Genomic DNA, 17438 nt, shown 5'->3' with positions numbered 1-17438 from the left:
ATTCACTTGCACCGGGGAAAAAAATCATAAAATCTAAATTAACTGGTTTTATTGAAGTCGAAACATCTCTGAATCAACCTCAATACATTAAATTATATATATATATTAAAAAAAAGGTTAAATTAAGTGCACAAGGCTTTTTAAGATTGCAGGTTAGGACTTTTTACAGTGCTCAACAAAATGTTCTCGAATACGTTTATTACTGCGCTTTTTATTCATCTGAATATTAGCAATACACAGTCCTCTTCAGTTCATTCTGGCTTATGTCTCTACAGTGTAAAAATGACTAACTTTAATGGTAAAAATTTGACGAGAAAAACCTGTTCCCTGGTTAACGGTAAGTTTCCTTATACAGTGAAAAACTGTAATAGATCCAATGTGGCTTTTTTTACAGTAAAATACAGTTAAATTACAGTTTTTGGGTGTGAAAATGAACACGCCATCTTAATTTACAGTAAAAAAAAAAACGTACATTTAGATTGTTGCCTTATTTACTAATCACTAGTTAATAAAAAATACAACTGTTGATTGTCAGTTCATGTTAGCTCAGGTCAATTATATTAACAGAAAAAAAAGTATTTAATAATGTATTAGTAAATGTTGAAATTAACTATAATAAATGCTTTAGAATAATTTTTCATTGTTAGTTCATATTAACTATAACATTAAGAAATAAAACCTTAATGTAAAGTGTTACTATATTTAACAACTGTAAATGTAAGTTTAATCCATTTGCTACCATGTTATTTTTACGGTAAAGTTCTTTCAACCGGCATTTTTTGCCATAAATTTCAGGGTTTTTTAGCACAGCCTCGATGGAGGTGAAGCACGCAAACATCCATCACAGAAGAAAAGACTTAAACCAGTGAAAGAGTGTGTAAAACTCCAGAACTCCAGGATTTAAAGCGCAGGAACATCGCAGGACTTCAGCTTGTTTTATGACTCTGACATTTTCCCGCTGTTTGAGAGCCGGAGTGAGTCCGGGAATCTCTCAGCGTGACCGAGGCTCATTCAGGTCAACGAGGATTCTTTCCCTCTCAATATTCAAGAGAGATTTCTGTTTCAGGAAAGAAAAGGTCGCTGGGCATCTGGCTAATTACTCCTAACTTGCTGGATTCCCATCAGTCACACACGAGGAAGCGTCCGCGTGACTGATTACAGGGATCATCTCTAATTTCAGTGGTTATTCCTCTGCCAGATGATGTTCCCACAGGATGCTTCATTGATGCCGCTCTACAGTACGACACTAGAAGCGGTTTAATGTCTGGATAAGGAGAATCAAACCTGTGTTTATTGCATTTCCTCAAACCAGGGTTATCATCACAAACTAAAACTATTAAAACATTTCTGAAATAAAATAAAAATAAATAGCAATATTTTTTTTTAAAAACACCTACAAAATGACAAAAGCACATAATGAAATGACTAAAAATTGAACTAAAATAAAATTAACATAAAAAAAGCTCATTCTAAATATATGCATCACTTACAAGAATGAATATCAAGTGGAATATAGAAAATAAAAACTTTAAAATGAAAAATAATATAAAATGAATAAATGCAATTTATAAATACAATATTAATAATTAATATATAATATTTGTTTAATACATAGTATTAAAAATGATAAATATGAAATGCAATAAATAATGAATAAATACTGAAAATCAAAAATGAAAATCAAAAAACAAATTGTTAAAAGTTTTTAAAAAAATTACACACAAAATTAAATATAAATTAATAATATTAATATTATTTTAATACATTATATTAAACGATAAATGTTAAATTAAATAAATAAATATATAAATGATAAATACTGAAAATTAAACTATAAACAAACAAAACAAACAAACAAAACATTTATATAATACAATATTTATATTATATAATACAATGATAAAAATATGACGTACAAAGTACAATATTAAATAATATTAAATATATTATATTATTTTAATAAATAATGTTAAAATAAATAAACATCCAAAAATAAATAAATAAAATAATTAAAAATCTTTAAAAAAAAATAATAAGCAGACAAAAGGCAGTTGAGCTGGTTTGATTGTCAGTCCACAAATGTTGAAAATCAGTACATTAAATGCAACAATGAAGTCTGAAGCTCTGATTCATAATCCATCATCAAGCGCCTCCATTTTAAAACAAATATGCAATATGAAACGTAACTGGCCATTAAACTGAGTCATGCTGAACAGGGAAAGTTTTCGATTGCTCTTCAGCAACAGTGAAACGCTGGAGGAGATCAAGGTCTTCAACCTTTCATCCTTTATCTACACTGAATAAAGACTGAGCTGCACCTGATTATTCAAACATGATTCACAGCAAAAAACATATTTCCCAATATGTCCAGAGCTCAACACATGTGTGACCACGTCTGATGACCACAAAGCCTGCAAATAACACAGACACCAGCGTTTTGCATGATAATACAAGACCCAGACGTACAGATGTGATGAGCCACCATACGCCACACACATCACACACTAATGACACACATTATCACAGAACACACTTCTGCTATTAGCACATCCTTCATTATAATGCAGTGACATTCATACATGAGCCGGATGTACTTTTACACCACACTGATTGAGGATAATATTTACATTCATGCTTTTAGCAGATGCGACTTGCATTCGTCAAATTTCACATTTGATTAATGTACTATAAAAAGTGGTTCAATGAATACCAAGGCAAATCTTCTTACCAAAAACATGGTAATACCATGGTATTTTTTGGTAAGTGTGAGTTACTTTGCAAGGGTTGGAAACAGAGTTGGTTCATATTCAGAAACCACTGTTTTGTAATAAAAATAAGTTTTCGTTTGAAAAAACATTTTTCTCTCCGTTTGACTTTCCGGCTTTCGTTTGATTATGATGATGAATTTATAGTCATGTGACCCATTCAGCCCAGCGATTCTCCGATGATTCTGAATAAACAACTAAACAAAATAATAAAATGCTGCAATCTAATTAAATTAATCTGAATGAATCATTTAAAAATAAAATGGGTTGAGTGAAAGATTCAATGACTCCCTCATACAGACTTCACACTTGTTTCATTACTGGACGAATTAGCATTTTTGAACGAATCTCTTGAATGAACGATTCAATGAAAAATACATTTTAGTCACTCGTCGCCACCTGGTGGCCTAACAGTATAATCAATACAGTGGGAATGAAACGAAAATGCAAACAATGAAATCGTGTGGGTGCTTGATTCGAGATTGCGATCTTTTAACGATTATTCGTGCAGCTCTAAAGAGAACAAACATCTAAACAAATAGTCAATTAATGTGAAAATTCCCCTAATCCAGTTGTCTAATAAACCTGGCATTTTTCCTCTTTTCCAAGTCGCTTTGGATAAAAACGGATGCTAGAAGCACAAATGTAAAAGTCATTTGTTATTTCATTAAACGTGTGTACTTTGATGAGAGGAACAACAGATGCTCTTCAGCGGTTTGGAGAGGTTCACAAGCGAACTCCTTCACAATCTCCAAACTCTCTTTACTCCATCGCCAGCGTTCGGGTTTTTCTTCCGGCGGCGCTCTCTCTCATTCAGATGCTCAAACACTTAATCTATTTATAGCCGCTGGCCAGAAACAAACTGCAGCTCAATCACAAGGAACATTAATCATCATAATCAAGCCAGATCGCAATAAAAACAAACCCAGAGGAAGAAAAGCGGGTCTGGCGTTTGATTCTGGGGAAGCGTCTGAAAACGGCAGTCAGAAATCAAGAAATCAAAGAACCTGATTTCAACCCAGACGGAGAGATTTCGAGTCTGTGTTTGTGAGGGGAGATTCATTGGCATAAAGAATGATATATATGACCCTGGATCACGTCACCGGTCACATGTCGCACTGGTGTCTCTGTGGCAATAGCCAACAATACATTGTATGGGTCAAATTTATCGATTTTTCTTTTATGCCAAAAATCATTAGGATATTAAGTAAAGATCATGTTCCATGAAGATATTTTGTAAATTTCCTAGCGTAAATATATAAACCATGTATGTGTGTGAGTGAATGCAGCACAATCGCCAACATAAATGCACAACTTTAAAGGAGATTTTCTCAATGTTTCGATTTTTTTGCACCCTCAGATTCCAGATTTTCAATAGGCCAATAAATCCAATAAAACAAACCATACATCAATGGAAAGCTTCTTTATTCAGCTTTCATATCATGTATAAATCTCGACTGGTTTTGTGGTCCAGGGTCACATTTACATGCAGACGACGGAGAACTTCTTCAAGTTTGCATCATTTTTGGGTGAACTAACCCTTTAATATATCTGCCAAATTTTCTTATGTAATATTAATACCAAATAATATATATAAAAATACTAAAATAACTGTTCCTAATACAAGAATGAAAATACTCAATAAAGCAAATGATAAAATGTCTTTAAGCTAAACTGTTAACATTTTAATTTTACACTGTAGAATGACACTGATGAATAATTCACAATAAGATCGGGAACATTAATTAAACTGTTTTTGTTTTGAAGATGCAAGTCAAAGTTATTCATCACAGAACACGCATTAAGCCTGACTTCCATTAGTTTTCCAGCAGCAATCTGTTCCCCTTTTCACCCAGCATCAAAACATTCGACTAACAATGACATCAAGTTCAGACAAAATATCGAATTTTGTCACGCTAAAAAAAGTAAATGGCAGATTGTCTCTGGAGGCTGGAAGAGGCACTTTCCCACGAACTCGTGGGCGTCATTGACGGGCCTCTCGCGGCAGGTGGTCACGACTGGCTTTTCCATGACAAAAGCCTGCCCTTCATCACCCCGAGATCCCACGTCACACAACGTCTCGCGTCCTCTCGCCCTTTCTCACACAGAGTCACTGCAACAATGCCTGCAAACTCCACTCCACCAGCTAATTATGCTGTTGGCTGGAGCGACGATTCAGGATTCGACCTCTAACGAAACAGACAAACGCCACATATTTGACTTCCATTGACGACTGTATTAAAGTCAACGAAGAGGGAACAACAGGCACATGTGACTAGCAAACATCGGCAGCTAAGAATGAACCATTTGTGAACTATAAAAATGTTTAAAAACATAAAAATTGTGTTAAAAAACATTCAAACTGAACAATTGTTGTAAAAAAAAAAAAAAAAAAAAAAATGTGTTCAAGTGTTTGAATATGTTTAAAAATCAAAAAATCAAAAACAAACAAAAAATGCTTGAAAAACAAAAATGTTTAAAATTTTACTTTGCTGTAAATTGTTACAATAATTTACGTTTATGTTAAATAATGTTTAACATGGTTGTAAACTGCTACTAAACCAAAAACCAAAAAAATGGGTTTAAGTGTTTAAAATTTTAAAAAGTTTTTTTAATTGTTTAAAAACATAGAAAAAGTGTTTAAAATGTGCAACCTTGCTGTAAATTGTTCATAAAAAAAAGATATATATAAAAAAACTAGTTTCAAAACCTTTTGAAAAACAAAAAATGGTTTAAAGATGTTTAACTTTGATTTAAGTTGTTACAAAAAGACACAATGTTACAATAAAGTATTTTTTTTAAAAAGTGTTTAAAAATGTACAACCTTGTTTTAAATTGTTACTAAAAACCATAAAAAAAAATAAAAATGGTACAAAAAAATCTTTCAAAACATTAAAAATGTGTTTTAAAAAGTACAACCTTATTGTAGTTACCCGAAAAAAGCGTTTTTGTTTAAATTGTAATGGGATGAATTCTTCGAAAGTACTAAAACAATCATAATGGAAACTGAGTAATTCAGTGGAATCGGAACCATATCATGAAATTCCTTCCATTTCTCATCTCTAGACATTAAGTGTGTGTTGATAATGCTCTTCCAGCGCGAGGTATTTTTACTCTCTCTTTCATGGCGGCTCGAGGCAGAAGTGAACAGAGCCACAGCTGAAGTCTGGCGACAGCTGGACGTCAAGATGGAGACGGAGAGGTCAGGAGAGGAGCCTGGGAGTCAGGATTATCCAACACATTCCTCCATCTGGAGCATCTGCCCATCTCCATCTCAAAAACCCCGGAGCCGGAATAATGATTCCTCACACACACACACACACACAGAGAGAGGAGAGATGGCTGCGTGTGGATCTGCTCTCTCAGGTGGAAACCCGAACCGATCTGAGAGATCGTAGAGGTCCAAACACACTTCACACGGGCACATCTCTGGTGTTCACGAGCTTAAAATAATCATTTACCTTCAGAAAACAAACACAGATACACACATCTGTGAGCTCAGAATGGGATGAATGAAAGTTGCTACAAAGCATTCAAATATTAACAATATCACTTCACATCATCATTAGATTAACATTGTAAAATCCCTAATAATGTTGTTATTGTTAACTAAAGCTATTAAAAATCATTTACGAACGTAAATCTAAATCCAAATTTTTATGAGCCTGATTACAAAAACAAAAGTCTCAGCATTAAAATGTCCCAAACGCACAATTATAATGTCCTCATAATAATTAATAGCCTATATGACAGACTTGCACTGCACATGTTGCATTAAACTCTATTTTGAAGTTTTTTGAAGTGATTTCAATCATATTTCAAGCGATTCAAAAGCATCATGTTGAACAGTGATCATCTGAAGTGTCTCAGCTGAAGGAAATATTACATTATTTATCGGCTTTAATATATCAGTCAAATTTTCGTATCGTATATGTCGTATGAAGTGATCATATATCAGTCGATGCCGATATGGTGGCAGATATATAGTGCATCCCTACAGTTTATTGCTTGAACAATCTGTATTGTGTAAAGCGCTATAGAAATAAATGTGACTTGACTCAAAGCTGCACACACAAAAACTTCCTAAAAAACTGAACATCTTCACTGCAACATTTGAAGTGGATCAAAACCTTTCATCAAAGTTATACATGAATTTTGAACAATACCCGATCTTGTCTTAGGAAAACTTTGCTAAACTTTTTTGATCCACTTCAAATGTTGACTTCTGTAGATCGAATTACTTTCACCATGAGAGAATAACGCAATCTTAAAGGGGCGGTTGATTATGATTTGACTTTTCTAACTTTAGTTAGTGTGTAATGTTGCTGTTTGAGCATAAACAACATCTGCAAAGTTACAACGCTCAAAGCTCAAAGCAAAGGGAGATATTTGCTTTTAAAGAAATCGCTTTTTAAGAACTACAACAAACGGCTGGTAGAGACTACACCACATTCCTCCCGGGTTAGTGACATCACCAACCCTAGAATTTACATAAACCCCGCCCCCTGAACACGATTTATAGATTATCAAGACAGAATATGCTAATCAATGACTAGAAGATAACTACACATCAGCTTCATAAATTCATCAACTAACCCTTCAGAAATGTCCTGTTGCTTCTACATGTTGTCACTTCTTCTTGAGTCTCTCCATCATTGTCTGACTCCGGTTTGAACATAAAAGGCTAAAAGTTTAGAAATGTTCAGTGCATGTGTGTGTGAGGTAAAAGGACACAAGCTGTTGAAGCTCCGCCCCCTGTGCCGGGAGCAGCAGCTCATTTGCATTTAAAGGGACAGACACAAAACGGTGCGTTTTTGCTCACCCTCAAAAAGTGACGATTTTAACATGCTATATAAAAATATCTGTGGTGTATTTTGAGCTAAAACTTCACACACACACTCTAGGGACATCAGAGACTTATTTTACATCTTGTGAAAAGGGCATTACACCACCCCTTTAAAACATCTCATCAATAAGAAGAAACAAACTCAGATGGTGCGATTCCCCCGTGTGTCCAGAGTGAGCTCAGCATGAGGACAGATCTCAACAAACATCGAAGTCTGACATATCTGAGCCCAGACCGACTGACACACACACACACACACACACACACACACAAGCAGACGGGCCCCGGCCCCGCGACAAATGCCTTCCAAAGGCAAGAAACAAACACACAGGGAAAGGGACACAAAAACACAGACAGACACAAACACACACCCAGACTGCTTGAACTGAGCATAAGAGCCATCAATCGTCTGTTGAATGAAGCCCGTCGCGACCCGGCCTCCCTTTCTAGGCTATTCTCTACGAGTAGAAAGAAACTTCTGCGACAAACAAGGTCAGTCTCAACGACGCAGCCACTGAGACATCAGCAGGGTGAAATGAAGAGATCCGCAACAACAAAAACCACAGCAATGACCTTTAAGACAGTCACCGATTACAGACCCACACCTGAGAATGAGCTGGAAAAGTTTTGCTTTACAAATAGAGAAAATATAATAAATAAAACACTGTAACTAGTTGCACAAATCTGGATAAATTGAGAAACTTGATTTTTGTTTAAAATAGAGATCACGATTCTGAATAGACATATTAAAATAATAAATTAAAATAAAATAACATAATTTACAAGAGTTTCTGAGAAAATGTTAATTGCTGCAGGCAATTTAAAAATATTGAATTAATTTGAGCTAAAATCGGCTGAATGAATAATTCAATGACTCACTCATAAAGACTTCACTTGTTTCATTACTGGCTGAATCAGCGTTTTTGAGCTAATCTCTTGAACGAAATATTCAATGACCAATACATGTTTTAACAGTCACTTGTCGCCACCTACTGGTGTAACGATGTAATTAATACAATCTTTAAAATGGGTATTTCCTCTATTTTGACCGCTAGACATCCGTGTTTATATCTGAACTATAAACTTTTACCCCAGTGCCTCTGTGATAATCTGAATTATTATAACAAAGAAATAATGATTCTGTGCGGTTGAAAAGACTGTTTATGATGCGATTTCATTTTATAGTTTCATTTCATAGCTGAATCGTCATTTAGGAATAAGATCGCGTGAGTGTTTGAATCGAGATCGCAAACTTTTAACAATTAATCACAATTTATTCCTGATCAAAGCTGAATTTTCAGCATCATTACTCCAGTCTTCAGTGTCACATGATCCTTCACAAATCATTCTAATATGATGATTTGATGCTCAAGAAATATGATTATTATCAATGTGGAAAACAGTTGTGCTTCATATTTTTGTGGAAACTATGGTAATTTTTTTCAGGATTATTTGAGAAATAGAAATCTTATAAAATTATAAATGTCTTTACTGTCCCTTTTGATAAATTCTGTCATTGGTGAATAAAAGTATTAAATACTAAAACAAAATATTTATATTTATATATATTTATATATATTAATATAATATAATATAATATAATATAATATAATATAATATAATATATGTGCATTCCTTCTCTCCCAAGAAAACAGAATAAAAATTCTCATGACATCATCTTGCATCATCTTGAAGGCAAATTATTGTCCAATGAAATGACAACATCTGCCTCTAACTAGCAACAAGAGTAGATAATCATGACTAATTTTTTAAATCATATGCATTAAAAAAAAAGTGCTTAAAGGCCATCAAACTATTTTATACCGTAAAAAAAATATTGTTGCAGTTTGCCATCGCAACTTAAAATTTGGCATTAGAAAAATCGTCCCAGATTTAACTTGAGATGTATCCAACATGTCACTTAATCCACCTTTGACATTTCAAGTTGACTAAACTTAAAATTGAAAGGCAGTTGAAACCATTTTTTTCACAGTTGACAACAAATTTGTTGAAGCAAATGTACAATGTTGTATAGGAACTTGCATACCCATTTATTAAATGCATTAGAATATTTATATATAAACATTCTAATGTACGTATTTATCTATAATTGTAATATATCCCCCACATGCAGATTTAGTGTTTTAATAGTGTGCGTTCAGGAACTATATAGTCTATTAGCATGACAGTCTGTCGCACTGTAAACATTCGTATAATCATTTGGTGGAATATCTGAGCTGAACAAACCCAGAGCTGAGCCGAACCCTCGTGTGTTCACGAGCGCCACACCATGTGATGTACGACAGTCCCGCGCGGGCGAGAGATAAGGCCTGCAGAATATCAGTGTTTGCGTACGGCGTTCTGGCCATGCAGCTCGAGCCCAGATAAGCCTTATCTGAGCAGATAAACACACGACACGGTGAGAACGGCAAGACTTCTCCGCAGCACGAGACTCACTCTCTCTTCAAACACGCTCGCCTCGTCTGAGAAATAACAGAACTGGATGTGCAACAATAACAAACCTGGGAAATTATCCAAGACTTGCCAAGCAAGCGTTTCATTTGCAATTACAGAGCGTTTCTGGAAACGTACATGACGCTCTGTGGACGCGGGAGTGAAACACGAGACCCTGAAAACGTCCCTCAGAGAGCAAGCACACGTGACGGAGAGGAAGAGGAGCGCGCAGACTCATCCGAGAGGAATTCCTCACTCAAACTGCACAAGCCTTTAAGGTTTTAACTCAATAACACTCAATCTCCATCTGATAAATGAAGGTTTATCGACTTTAAAGATCACATTCTTATGAACTATGCACCTGCATTAAAATATATAAAAATGATCACCTAATACAAATATAAAATGAGGCCTGAATGATTGCCAGCTGGATTTTTCTTCATTTCCTAAAGAGAGTCCCTAAATAAAAGAATAAAAAGAGACACTTTACCCACCAAAGACCTTGAAAAACAAAGTTCACCGTGCAGTGTGTGGTGTTTGCCAAGTCAAGCGTCTCTATTACCACCGCTGAAACTGGCTTAACCAAACTGGCAACACTTAGTATTAAATTTAATCATGAAACACGATTTTAACCGATAAAACGCCAAAGACTTGAAATCCCAGAGCAATATTTAGAGGCCAGAATACCTCAGAGACTTAAACAACACACAGAAATGTTATTTTGGTTATCCTTAATCTCCGGCACAATCAATCATTACAAATGTCTAATCTTGTTACAGGATGATCCATCATTCCTAGAAAAAGCTTCAACAAAACTGCCGGCCAATAGTTTCTACAGTGAGAACAATGCTTTAAATAAATCTCTTTGTTATTGCTCATATTGATCTTCTGTGGCCCAAAATGACTCTGTAGTGCATTATGGGTAATAATCTAGACAGCCGAAGATAATAATAATAATAATAATAATAATAATCACTTATCAAATTAGCTCAGATTTGAAACGTGGGTTTCGAGGGTCAGCAACAGATCAGAATGAAAGTCAGGAGGAAAATACATTCAGGAAAATAGTACATATAGGAAAGTATATATAGGAAACTAAAGTAAATTACGGACAATTTGAGCAAATCCCAGCATACATCTTTGTGTTTGGATAACATTTCACGTTCTAACGCAAAGATCTGACACAGTAAATGAAAAACACAATATGGAGATTGTCAAGAGTCTAGCAGACTTTGCTTTTAGTGCAGGTCATGCTCATGGAAGTGCACTCACACACGGTTTGAATACGGTTCAGTTTCACACAGATTTGTATAAAGGCCTGAATGTGATTCTCTCAGCACGCACACGGCTGTTTTACATAATCACAAACTATGTTACGGGCTCAAACACGTCCTCAAACAGGACAATCTGTGCCTTCATACCTCATTAAACATATGCAATGAAACTTAATGTTTAACAACCGCTAACTTCCACTGTGATTCTTCAATTGACACGACTCCAACGGGAACAGTTGTGGCTCAAAGAAAAACTTAAACTTCCCAATAGTAATTATGACAGATGATGGATTAAACGGTCATTATTTGGACTTTGATATTATGACCACTTCCCAATTAACAAAAGCCTAGATTCCAGAGTGCATGTGTTCTGTTTAAATGCAATACTCAATTTTAACTCTACACAGTACAAACTATGCAAGGAATTGTTAAGAAAATTCAATGCAACATGATGCATAACAGAATTCTTAACATTCCATCAATATTGGTCATTGTGAAATTCTTTGTGTTTGACTTGCTGGCACAAAATTTGGACTAATTCATTTGGTCCAACCTGAGTTTAAATTCACATTTCTTCCTATAAACTGGAACATATGTAGCTTTTTCACAGTGTGTGTGGGCTAAATATAAACCTTCTATAGCGCTAGAAAATTGTGATGACTGACTGTCAAAACAAATCTTGAAAAACCCTCATGAGACAAACAGGATTCTGGACATTAATTCGTAAGAAGCTCAACAGAATATTCCTGAGGGATCAACACTTCATTTCAGACTGTTTGGGATTAAATCCCATTCAAATTCCATAAAAACAACTTACAACCTCATTCACAGGGTCTTCATCTGTGGAGCATGTTCATATCAACCCCGACCTCTGTGTGCACGTCAATCAGAGCCATCGACTCGCGGCACTGCTGTTCTCCACAGGATGACGGGAATGTTTACAAACTGCATGCATGTAAAAAAAAAAGTTGTAAACTAAAAGATTTTTCAATACTTCACTCTTTCTACTTCAAAATTTCAATGTGTTACTTGCCAATTCTTTGTAATTCAAATCAAGTCAAATTTATTTATATGATGCTTTTTTGCAAAACACATTGTTTCAAAACAGCTTTACAGAAAATCTAAGTTATTATTTGTAATAATTGAATAATTACTTGTGAACATGATTTGACGAAGCGCACAATGACATGCAATACTCAGTGTTGGACGAAACATCACACCAGTACTACACTGTAAAAAACGTTTTTTTTCAAAGATAAAATATTTGTGAAATTTTAAAAGCAATTAGTAAGTAAAAATGTATTCAAAATAAATCCTATGCCAATTTATCTTTTCAGTGATTCAATCCCAGTTTATGGAATTACACTGTAAAAAAAGAAGATTTTTGACGATATGAATAAAACTAATTATTATTGGAATACCATTTCAGTTTTTTTGCTCAAAATTTCACATTCAATGTGTTATTTGCAGTTTCTTTGTAAATGTTTGTGATATTTACTAATTTCTGAGTGAAAGCTGTTTTTACACCAAATTTCTTTCCAGTGGAGTGTTGATTGACTTGGTAAAGACCACAAGAAAAACACATACTGTTGCTTTAAATCACAGTTCTTGCTTCAGGCGACCCATCCCCCATTTCTCACACACACACACACACACACACACACACACACTCTCTCTCTCTCTCTCTCTCTCTCTCTCTCTCTCTCTCTCTCTACTAGCCCCCCCCACCCCCCCACGCGCCACAGCTTGCATCCATAACGCAACATGCAAACCACCGTATGTCCCTCTGGATGATCCCACGGCAGCTCTACAGCTCCTCTGATTGGAGCGCTGATGGACTATATGGTGGCCATTTCAGTCCAGAGAGGAATTTCACTTCACCCTCCCCCCGCCGTCCAACCATGTGGTCAATCCTTTGAACAAACCCGACACACACACACACACCCCACATACAAGGCATCTCGCGGTCAGTAATGCAGCGGCCCTCCGAGGGGAAGCGTTCAGCAGAAACACACGGATGTACAGGGAAACTGATCACCCATCCCACCGTTCAGACATGCAGAAACTCCAGCAGATACGAGCAGTAAACGGAGCATCAAGAGTCATTCGTTTCCTCCAATAGAAGGGTGTTTAAAAGCCACATTGCCCTGCTTTTCTTTTTACGGCACCCTCCGCTCAGCCAGGGGAATCTTGGAATGCTCTACGCAAAGACTATTACACAACACACACACACACACAAACATCAGGCTTTATGAGCCCTCGCGGCATCGCAAAAGCATTGAACAATGACAGAAAGACACGCCAGGGACACATTTCGCCAGGGACACATCAGATGGAAAAATCAAGAAATTATATTTTGCATTAAGAAAATTAAGGGATAATAGGATTGTTTGCATTGTAACTATTTTCTAATGATTGTAATGCAAAAAATGGTCATTCTTATTTCTATAAACTTATGTAGGATTTTACTCAATTTGAATACATTTTCACTCAGAAACTTTCACGAATAAATGACGCATTTTGAACTAGAAAGACTGAAATAGCCTAGTATTTTCTTGTCAAACTTATTCCAATTATCTGTTTTATTTACAACTTCGAAAAGTAATTTTTACAGTGCAATAGGATAATGAAAATCACAGAATTTTTTTTATTTAAATAAAAAAAAACTGAATAAATTAAATTAGGTACAATAAATACTACAGTGATGTAAACTTCACACATTTATTTTACAAATTAAATTATATATTTACTGGTCAACCAATATGGGTTTTTTAATTGGCCGAAACAATATCTAGAGGGTGTTTGATATAGTAATAAAAGTCAATGACAGCATAAATTGTAACAATCGCTAAAAAAAACAAAGTTATTTTCAACTGACAAGAAATGAATAATTCCTTTAATCTGATAAGAAAACACAAATTTCAAAGTGACCAAATATATCAGCCACATATTCTGCATTACAATAAAATATACAGCATAAAATGAATGAGAATTTTAGGGGGAAATGTGTTGCATATTCATTTAGCAGACAGTTTTATCCAAAGCGACTTACAAATCAGGATTACAACAAGCAATTCATCGAAGTTGGACGAGTTTTAGACAGGTTTTGTGAGATTCACCAGAATATCTACTGCGTCTCATTTGAACCAATGCAAGAACATTTCTGTTGCATTAATGGAGAAGTAAGATCATATTTCAATATACTATACAAACTAAAGCAGGATACGAGTATGAAATAAAGTAAATCTGCATCACATATTATGACAATGGAACAGGGTAAAATAACACCAACTTCTGTCATGTGAGTCTCTATAGACAATAAACATCCTTGAAGACCAACTTCTATTGAACCAAAAACACACATCATGTGACGTCTGAACGCACGTTTCCGAAGTTGCTTTCTTACTACATTTTTTAACAAATTTTTGTGTCTTTTAACTCTTTGAGTATGAAGCGTACCAAAGTTGCTGTTGGAGGAAAAACAACAACCAGAAAGAGCTCAGGTGTTGACCGTCTGCTAAACCAGAGGCTTGTTGGTTATGAACACGACACAACATATGCTGGTCTGTTCAACAGGGAACTCAAAGACCAAACAGAAACTTCTGAGCAGGGTTATCATCGTCAACTAAACCGATTCAAACATTTATGTTAACTGAAATAAAGCTGAAATGGAATCAAACATAAATATTAGCTGAAAACCACATGAAACTTAGAAATGTTGCCTGGTAATACACTGAAATAAGTTTAAGCTGAAGCACTAAAATGATTAACTGGAAATAAATAAATCAAATAAAACTAAACTAAACTAAGAATAAAATTAAAATTAAATAAAAACAAATTAAACTTAAAAAGCAATATTTTAAAATAAACTGAAATAAGTTGAAGCACTAAAATGATTAACCGTAAATAAATAAAAATAAACTAAGACTAAAATGAAAACTGAAATAAAAAGAACTTAACCGTAGAGCAAAATATAGTTAATTCTTTTTTACAAAAGTACATAATGAAAATTACAAAAATTTTAACTAAACTTAACATGTATATGTATATGATATATATATATATATATATATATATATATATATATATATATATATATATTTCCAGTGTTTTACCCAACAAGGCCATTCCTGGTGGTAAAACACTGGGAATTCTGTCCCTGAATTGAAAACAATGCATCCATATCTCTGAGAGTATGAGAAATATGTCACCTGAGATCGTTCATTAAAGTGCACTGTGATGTTATATGTTATTTAATGTGAATTCAGCATGATATTGAGCTGTATAGATCCACCCCTCCCCCCAAACCCTCCAACACAACAAAGCCACAGTCCAGAAGTAGCCAAACACACATTTACTGCATTCAGAGAGAGGACTTTCAGTGGGATGGCTTGAGGAATAGAAACACTTCCACAAATCACTACACTCTCTATCCTATCCATATTTAACATGGATCCAGAAATCATTTAACCAATATGATCATGCACTTGATTCATAAATGCAACTATTATAAATCCTCGGACTGAATTGGCTGTCCATGTGTTATTGTTGAGGACAGTGAGTAGTATTTATAGTTATGAATGAATGCGAGCACAAAAACTAAGATATTTCAGCTGTCATTATTATAATTATTCATCAAACACTGATGGAACTCAAACAGGTTTCCTAATGCAAATACAACGACAGGAGCGCTTTAGCAATAAAAGTCCAATGCATCCTATCAAAACGCATGGTTTATATAAGAGAAAGTAAGAATTGCATTGATGCAAATCTCACCCAAGTCTTGTCAGAAGAATAAATGAGCGCTTACCTGCACAAAAAGTTCCCAGAAGAAGTGCAAAAGTCAGCCAGGAAGCGAACATATTCCTCTAATGGCACAAAAACACCCCAGGTTTTCTCCTTTTCAGTGTCTTCTGCTTTGCACACATTTAAAACGATCGGGAGAAACACACACACATGCACGCACACACTCACTCAGTCTCTCTCTCTCTCTCACACACACTCTCTCTCTCGCTCTCACACACACACACACACACGAGCCCGAGTGACCGTCGGCCTGATGTCCACCCAATCAAACTTTAACATATGCAGAAATCCATCAGGAAAAGCGGCTATTCCAACAGAAACGCCTTCCAGCATGAAACAGTGAGTGATTTCCACCCAAAAGCCAGTCCGTGTGTGAAGCTTCTCCTGCTCAGAGTGAGAATGGCTGGACAGGGTCCGATTCTGACATGCACGGAACTGAACTGAGTCCAAAATGGCTTCGGAGAGCGAAACACAGCCAGCAGGGAAACCAATTTTCCAGTTCTACTAAGTCGAAGGCTCGGCTCATGAATATTAACTACGCAACGTGACGCTCGTCCAGCAGCGCGCCCTCATTGGCTGAGTCTGCTGAGAAGGCCTGGCTCATGAATATTAATCAATCACAGGACTGGACGCTCCTGGAATGTTGGCGAGTGGCGTCATCAAGGTCTGATTAATATTCAGGAGCCGTAGCCTCTCCGTAGTAGGATTGGGAATTTCGCAGCAGGAAAACCCGGATGTTGAAACACAAAGAGAGAAATGCAAAGCCTTTGAGTCCATATGCTCAGGCTACACAATATACACACACATACTGCTCGTCACGCCTGTTTTAAAGGCCAACACTGCGGTATTTTGGTGCGAATATGAACAGGAAAGTGCTTTATTTTTGTCATGCAGAAAATTTCTTACTGTTTTGATTTGGGGTGAATTGATTGATTCATCTGAACATTAGTTACTGAGATCAAACTAATGCGTTTTGGAGGCATAATTCCAAATAAAATTACAAATAAATAAAAATAACTGATAAATAGTATACAACAACAACAACAAATCAGCTAAATCATATTGCTGAACTAGAGAACATAAGATCATATTTAAAGATAATAATCTCAAAATTAAACAGGGCAAAGTGCCTGAAGTTTAATATTAAAAATGAAATATCTGGAGTTTTAATAATCACAGAATGTACTTCTCTGTGTAAAAAACACTTCACCTTCACACACTGTGAGCCAGATGACAATAGCATCCTTGAGAAGCGACTTTACTGAGTTTGACTTCTGACAGTAAAACTGCTTG

General features: G+C 35.4%; 1 protein-coding gene across 1 annotated transcript in view; it reads right to left on the bottom strand.

Moving 5' to 3' along the window:
* Positions 1–16669, bottom strand: part of acvr2ba (activin A receptor type 2Ba) — a 47812-nt gene extending 31143 nt beyond the window's left edge. Inside the window, exon 1 of the mRNA XM_084102658.1 lies at positions 16150–16669. Within this exon, the coding sequence (XP_083958784.1) occupies positions 16150–16201 (52 nt within the window). The 5' untranslated portion in view covers positions 16202–16669. The remainder of the gene's footprint in view (positions 1–16149) is intronic.
* Positions 16670–17438: the final 769 nt, after the last annotated feature.

The sequence above is a fragment of the Abramis brama genome (genome assembly GCF_963993115.1).
Source record: "Abramis brama genome assembly, chromosome: 24".
Lineage (NCBI taxonomy): Eukaryota > Metazoa > Chordata > Actinopteri > Cypriniformes > Leuciscidae > Abramis > Abramis brama.
This window is presented reverse-complemented; position numbering and strand designations above follow the sequence as displayed.